Here is a 7,450-nt window from a genome sequence, read left to right as displayed (position 1 = left end):
CTCCTTCGGTGTCCAGACGGCTCTGTGTACCCAGGGCTGCACACACCGTCGGTGGTCGCCCGACACCCGCCTTCCCCGGGGGAAGCTGCCCCGTAGTGTCGGCAGCGGCGCGGGGTGCCCGGGGAGAGCGGGAGAGGTGCCCTGCGGCCCGCAGCGAGCCTCGCTTGGCGGGGCCTGAACACCTTTCGTGTAATTTTTGCGGTACGGGAGTTTCGGAGCGGTGGCACCGAGTTTCCCAAGGGGAAGGCGAGCGAGGGTCGGGCACGGCACGGCACGGAGGCGGGAGGCCGGCGCCAGCCCCTCGGCTCTCTCCCCGGTCCCGTCCTCTTCCTCGGCCCGGGGCGTGGGGCTCCCCGCGGCTCACCGAGAGTCCTGCTGCCTTCTGGGGGCGAGGCTGGGGGCGAGCAGGTCCCTGGAAGCCCCCGAGGGCAGGTTCCCAGGCGGGCATGGCTGCAGATCCTCCTTGCCCTGGAGCTCCCCGGAGGACACCACACAGTCTTGCTCGGGGACATTGCTGTTGCCCGCCCCTCGCTTTTTGTCTTCTTCCTTCTTCCATTTCATCCGCCGGTTCTGGAACCAGATCTTGATGTGCCTCTCGGTCAAGTTCAACATGACAGCCAGCTCCACCCGCCGCGGCCTGGAGATGTACTTGTTAAAGAGAAACTCCTTTTCCAGCTCCAGCAGCTGCGCCCGGGTGTACGCTGTCCTCGTCCGCTTGTTCTCCTCGGGCTCCACCACGTAGGACCCCCCTGGAGAGAAGGGAGAGTCAGCCCCGGCCCGCCCGGCCGCCCCCTCGGGCTGCGGGGGGGGAGGCATGTCCCCGCACCCCTGCGCGGTGCAGAGGACACGCGGGGGTAAGCAAGCGGGGCGAGGGGGTGGCCTCGGAGTGAGACGTTGCTGGTGGCGGCAGTCACGACTGCTGCCATTTTACGCTATAATAATTCATTTTTGTCTTTTAAACAATTTGGTCGAAGCTTTCAGGGAAGCGCCATCCCTCGAGCCGGGAGAGATGCTCAAGAGCCACTGGTCGAGTGTCACCGAAAGCTCCGAATGACTCCTGGGTCCAGGGCCTGGCAATTGCTCAGATTCGTGTAAAAAAAAAAAAAAAAAAGAAAAAAAGAAAAAAAAAAAAAAGGGAAAAAAAGGAAAAAAACTAGAAAACAAAAGAAACCTCAAGCCAAAACAATAATTTAAAAAAATTAGTTCTCTGTGTGCTAACACACGCACAAGCAACCAAAAAACAGAATTAAAGCCAAAAAGTAATTTTAAAAAAATCTCACCTCTCCAGTAAAAGACCCATTGGAGAAGCCAGCCCGGCAGCGGGTCCGGCGAGGTCCCACGGGGGGCGCGGCGAGGAGCGCCGGGCACGGCGGGCGGCTCTCCCCGACGAGGCCTTGCCGCGGGCACCCGGCGGCACAGGCCGCCAAAAGCTGGGGGGAAGCCTAGTGGAACAGGATTTAGGGTGTTTCTCCCGGGATATCGCCACCCTGCAGCCCTGGGCTCGCGGAGGCTTGGGCCCTTTCGCGGCCGCCGGGACCCCCGGGGCCGGAAGCGCAGCCCCTGCGTTCCGCCAGGTTGGTGGGACCTTGGGTTTGTCATTCTCGGAAACAGCGTCGGGATCGCCATTCCCAGCTGCCGTCCTGCGTGGGTACAGGGGCGCGGGTGGCACCGGCGGGGCAGCGAGGGGGCTGGGGTGGGCGCTGGAACCCACGGCTGCTGCTGGCAGCGCCGGGAGCCCGGCTGGGTACGGGTTCGGTGGCGGCACCATCCGCAGGGAGCGGTGGTTGGAACAGCCAGGTTGAAACAGCCATTTGAAGGGTGCTACGCGGGCTTTCCCGCCTCTCATCTACCGATTCCCATGATTTTATATATATATAATGTTTATAAATACAAACCTATGTATATAAACTTGTGTGTGTGTATATATATATATTTAAATATATATTAAAATACATGGATACATTAAAATGTTTATAAATACAAACCTATGTAGATACACCGATGTGTATATGTATTAAAATATATATTAAAAGACATGTATATGCATAAAAAAGTTTGCAAGTATAAACCTATGTATATACAGGTATGTTTCTGTACGGATGTGAAAAAGTTGTTCTGTTATGGTGGAGTAAACAAGTGCTACCGGGCGGGCGGAGCAGCCGGGGCTGGTGGGAGGCCCGCGGGACGGGCGAGCGCCCGCAGCCGGCCAGTAGCCCCCGGGCACGGCGACCCCCGCAGCCGGGCACGGCGGGTGGCACCGGGCCGGGCTCGGCCGCGGCCTCTCTGGGCGCCTTTCCCTGGCGGTAACAACGCGAAGCCCCGCAGCATCCACGGACGCCTAAATCCCAAGGGTTTCCATGCAAAATGAAACCTGAGGCGGTACCGTTTGCAATGTATACCGCTGCGCCCCTCTCGCTGCGCGGGCGCGCACAGCGCACCCGCGGTAGCAGCAGCCCGGTGACACGCACCGTGTCACCTGCTGCACGGCCCTCGCCTGGACCTCCCGGCAGAGCTGGGAAGAACTGGGAAGAGTTTTCGGCCTTTACGGGAAAAGTTTCGTTTTGCTGATGGTTTTGTCATTCCTCGGGTACAGGAGACAGAGAAGAAAAAAAAAAAGGTAGTTCTAGAGTTTGGCTTTAACTTCTTTTTTTTTCTTTCTTTTTTTTTTTTTTTCCTTTCTCTCTTTTACTTTTTTTATTCCCAGAATTTATTCAACCCAAGGAAAAGGATTTGATTTTCCCCCCACTCACGCCCACCCCTCCGGCTCAGTTTGCCGCCGGGCCCGCGGCGTGGGGCAGCGCTCCTCTCCCCTTCCCGGCGGCTGCGCCTCCGCGGGGACCGTGCACCGCCGCCTGTCCTGCCTTCCCCCTCCGTCTGCTCCGTGCAATTCCCAAACTATTTCGCGGTGATTTTAATACTCCGGTCCTTTTTTCAACTGTCTATTTGAACAAAGCCATTGGTATAATATTTGCCGTATAGGCGTGACAAAGGCGCAGGACACGATAACATTGTGCAGGCAGAGACAGAAATATTGTTGGGCAGCGGAACTTTTTGCCCAGATAGAGTTTCTTCCCCTCGCTGGCAGCTCTGTTTCGTTTGTGCATTGTTTCCCCTGCCCTGGGTTTTCACTCGAGAAGGTGCACTTACGGCTAAAACCCACCGGGAAGCAGGAGGGGGTGGGAATGAGGGGCCAGAAGGGGAGAGGGGCTCTGCACCCCGGGCACCGGGGAGAGCCGAGAGACAGCGGAGAGGGGCTGTTCGGCTGCCTCGGGGTACCGGGTGCTGTTCGGCGGGTACCTGGTGCCGTGCCCTGCCCCTGTAGCCCTGCCTGCCGCCTCCCCCCGCTCCACCTCGCCGGGGTCTCCGCGCCCCCCGCCTCGCCCTGCGCGGACCCCCGCGGGGAGCCCACCGCGCCGGCGGAGCGGCCACCCCCTGCTCGGCGAGGCAGCCGCGCCCGGCAGGCGTTTGCACCTCGCCCCGACTTGGCGACCATTAGTTAATTGGTGAAAATTAATTCGTTAATTGTTGCTCAGGGCTTGGGCAGCGCGGGGAGTGGCGAGCCCGCCGTCGGGGACCGGAGGGCCGGCTCCCACCCCAGCGTTCAACCCGACGGTAGCAGCTCCACAGCAGTGGGTCTTTGAGGGGCTGGGAAGGAGCGGCCCGGGGCAGCGACCCTCCAGGACCCCTCCACGCTACAGCCGAGCGGCGGGAGCAGGACCGGTGCAGGGGAGGGCTCCTGACCGCCGGTGGAGAAAGCAGCGGCGGGGCAGAGGCAGAGGGAGGCGGCGGGGCTTACCGGTCCACTGTCCCTTCCAGGCGTGCGATTTGGTGGACTTCATCCAGGCGAAAGGCACCTGCGCTCGGGGCTCCTCTATCGCCCCCGTGTCCGCCCCGTCTGCGAAAGGCAGCGTGTCTTGGTGGGGAGGAGGAAGATGAGGGTGGTGGTGGTGATGGTGATGAAGGTGGGAGACCCCGGCATCCTCCGTGATGGGGGGCACCTCGTAAGGTGAAATGTCTGGCGGGCTGCCTTGCTCGAGAGCCCCTAAGGCGCTGGGGTAAGGAGCCTGCTGCTGCCTGCCCATGTACAGGCAGGCGGGGGGGCTGGGGTTGTAATCCTGCGCCTGGGCTCTCTGAAACGCACACGACTCCTTGTAGAGCTGCGCCGAGGCGTAATACTGCTCGTCGGTGTTCATGGCGAGCAGGGCCGGGGTGGGGTGGGGTCTTCCAACTTAGGGACACATAGGGCTGCTCCCGCTCCCGGCGCCCGGGATGCCGCTTTGACAGCTCGCCTCCCCGCCGTGCCCCGCCGCCTCCCCATAGGCGCCGCTCCCCCACGTGAGACCTCCCTCGGCCCTCCTGGGCGGGGCGCGACCCGTAAGGCGCCACCCGGGGTGGCCCCGGCCCCGCGACCCCGTTCGCCTTAGCCGGGCAGGACCTGGACCCCCCCGACCCTGCCAAGGGGTGCCGCTCCCTGCTTTTGGGCCAGGAGCCCCGAGGAGAGGGGCTGAGGGGCCGGGCAGGGCGGTGGGGGGATTGCCCCGACGTGCCGGGCTCTGCGGGAGGGATGGCCCCTAAACCCGCTTTTTAGCTTCCCGCCCCGCTTGCCCGCGGGCTGCTCATCCCCCAGCCCCCCGCCTTGGCAACGGCCCGGAGAGGAAAACCTTTGGGGCGGGGGGGGGGGGGGGCGGGGCGGGCAGAGAGGGGGACACGGCTTCTGGAGGGGTTTGACATCGGGGCACTTTTGGCTGCGGGGGCACCTCGGCCAGGGATGCGGGTGTTCGCAGACGGACATGGTGCGCCAGGGGGCCGCCCCCTCGGGGGGACCCGCGTGCCCGAGCCCTGGGAGCAGGCAAGGAGGGTCGGCTTTCTGCCCGCTCCCCCTCTGCCCGGGGTGGGGATGCGGCCGGTGGGGACCACAATGCTATCACCAGAGCGAGCGATAGGCAGCAGATTGTTTGCCCAAGAGGTAAATTTGGGAGCCTTCCCCGCGGCTTGGGCTGCAATGTGTTGACCCTCGGAGATAATCTGCTCCGAGCTGGTGCCGGTTGACTTGGTGACGAGGCTATGAGGAGGCGGAGAGCTACCGAAAGGGACAAAGATCACTTCCCTGCCTCCCTGCGCCCGGCCCGGCCGCCGCTCTGGCCGCCTGGGGGGCAGGCACGCTCCCTACCCGCCCGCGGGCCGCTGCCTCCCGCCGCCCCTTCCCCCGGCACCGGGGCTCCGGCCTCGCCGTCGGGGCACACACCCGCGGCTCCGTCTAGGGCGGCCGCAGGGAGCAGCGCGGCGGGCCCGCGTGCGGGCGGCTCGACCCGGCCCGGCTCGGCTCGGCTCGGCTTGGCCGGTGGCGGTGCACCCCCTGAGCTGGTGGGGCAGGAGGCTCCCGGTACCTGGCTCCCGCGCCCGTTCCGTGGGATCATAAACCCACCCCCATCATGACATTTTAAATGAGTTTCTGCTCTGAACCCACGCGGGACCCCATCCCTCAGAAAGCACACTGAGCCTTTGATTCAATACTGAGCCATTAAGCGATTGCTTTCCCAAGCCATTTAACAGCACCTCTTATGGATAAATAAACAAAAAGGGCTGTAAACCAATTATAGTGCGGATAGTGAAAAAGTATTTTATTAGCAGGAATTACCGATAGACATCGCCGCTGCTCGCGCTCCCCCCGCCCAGCGCCCTCCCTCTCTGTCCCCTGGCATGCCGGGGGGGTACCACTCTGCCCGGGGATCCCAGACGGTGTGCGGCCGGGGGGGATGCGCTGAGCCAGGCGGGCTCCCTTGTCGGTGGTCACCCCCGGCCCAGCACCCACGGGGCTGCTGTGCCTCCCCTGCGGTCCCTTGCAGGCATGGGTGTCTGATCCGGAGACTCCTTCTGCACCGACCCCAGACTAGCATCCCCAGCCCCTTCCCCACAGATCTTCTCCCCGGATCATTTACAGCCCCAGGTTTTCCACGGGCACGGACAAACAAACATGAGGCCATAAAACCCAGAGCAAATTGATTCATCTCCAGGGAGGACCATTACCTGGTGTCTTAATGCGGTCCTCTTTCTATAACGAACATTTCTAAATAGAACAAACACTTCTCCCTCTAAAGCAAATGAATTTCGTATAATTTAGAGCTAATTCTCTTCCATTCTGCCTGCGTGAGCAAGCGATAAGGGACGCTTTGCCATGCTAACAACAAGGCAGCAAGCTGCAGTGCAGGAAAAGGGCCCCACTGGGCATCCTGGCACGGGTGACCCTGGCTGGGCCCCGGGGGTGCTAGTGACCAGCAGCTGGGGGGCCACAGGCTGGGGACCTGAGCCCAGCTGGAGCCCAAGCCCAGGGATCACTGCTGCCTGCCTCATCTTCCTGGGATGCAGTCACTGAGGTCTGGCTGAAGAGCCCCGCCACAGCTGTGGATTCCCTGTGCTGCGGGTGATGGAGGAGGCAGGTGGGAGTGATGGGAATGGCTTCCTTTGCCCCAGAACCAGGCTCTGCAGACAGTGCTGTGCTGACTCAAGGCAAAAGTCCAGTGACCCCTTACCCTTTCCCTAAATTATGTCCACATGAATCGCCTCGGGCAGTTGCAGCAGAGTGTGCACATGAGAACCCCCACACAGATCTTCTCCAAGACTCCCAGAATTTTCTGCTCCAGGGATTTCCTGAGCCGTGCAGGTGTTGTAGTCCTCAGCTGATTCTTCCACACTTTAAGTCTCCTGAAAACCTTATGTAAACCTTATGCCTCCCACCCCTCTGCGGCAAAGTGTTCCTCAGATTAACTGCCACTGTATGAGGCACTGCCACCCTTTGCTGGCCTTGCACCTGGCTGCGTTTCATCAGTCCTAATGCTCCAGCTAGAAGAGCCTTGAGATGGGTAGGCACGATGTAAGAAATAAAATGGTGTGATGTTGCCTATCTAGCTCATATGTGGATCCTACCAGGCCAGCAGCAAGCACCTAACACTTTGAACAGTGAGCCCAGGGACTCCTGCACACACATTGTCATCTGCCAGCTGAGAACTTCCCCTGTGCCACCTCTCCAAGTCTGTGGTTTTGGCAGGCTTGGAGTAACAAGAAACTTGGCCATCCTCAGTCTATAGGTAACCATGGAAAGAGAAGACAGCTGATACAAACACATTTATTTCCACTGATAAATGTACAACAGAGTTTTAAGCATTGAAAGCAAAGAAAAGCAAAGTAAGGGACATCTTGTACACTACAACAAATTAACAGCAGGTTGGGTAGATTCTCCCTCACCTTAAAGCCTGGCTGGGTGTATGCTGCAGTTCAGCTGGAGGTCCTATACTTATGGTAGGAAGTTTTTATAGACCGTAGAAGCCCCTAAAGATCTTGGGGATATTTATGGCTGCCATGTTTAAATTACCCAGCTTCATCCATGGAGCTGGAAAGCTCACACTTCCAGCTCTGCACTGTATCTGATTCATGAGCACAGTCACACAACCAC

General features: G+C 60.3%; 1 protein-coding gene across 1 annotated transcript; it reads right to left on the bottom strand.

The window, feature by feature from the left end:
• Positions 1-30: 30 nt before the first annotated feature.
• On the bottom strand, positions 31-4,204 carry PDX1 (pancreatic and duodenal homeobox 1). Its single transcript, XM_056329209.1, has 2 exons — positions 3,797-4,204; positions 31-749 (listed from the first exon to the last, which is right to left on the bottom strand). Exons 1-2 carry the CDS (start codon positions 4,191-4,193, stop codon positions 361-363), a joined length of 786 nt encoding a protein of 261 aa, XP_056185184.1. The 5' UTR covers positions 4,194-4,204; the 3' UTR covers positions 31-360.
• Between the last annotated feature and the right edge of the window lie 3,246 nt (positions 4,205-7,450).

Source organism: Falco biarmicus, chromosome 2 (genome assembly GCF_023638135.1).
Source record: "Falco biarmicus isolate bFalBia1 chromosome 2, bFalBia1.pri, whole genome shotgun sequence".
Taxonomy (NCBI): Eukaryota; Metazoa; Chordata; class Aves; order Falconiformes; family Falconidae; genus Falco; species Falco biarmicus.
Note: the sequence above shows the minus strand (reverse complement) of the source record. Positions and strands in the feature narration are given on the sequence as shown.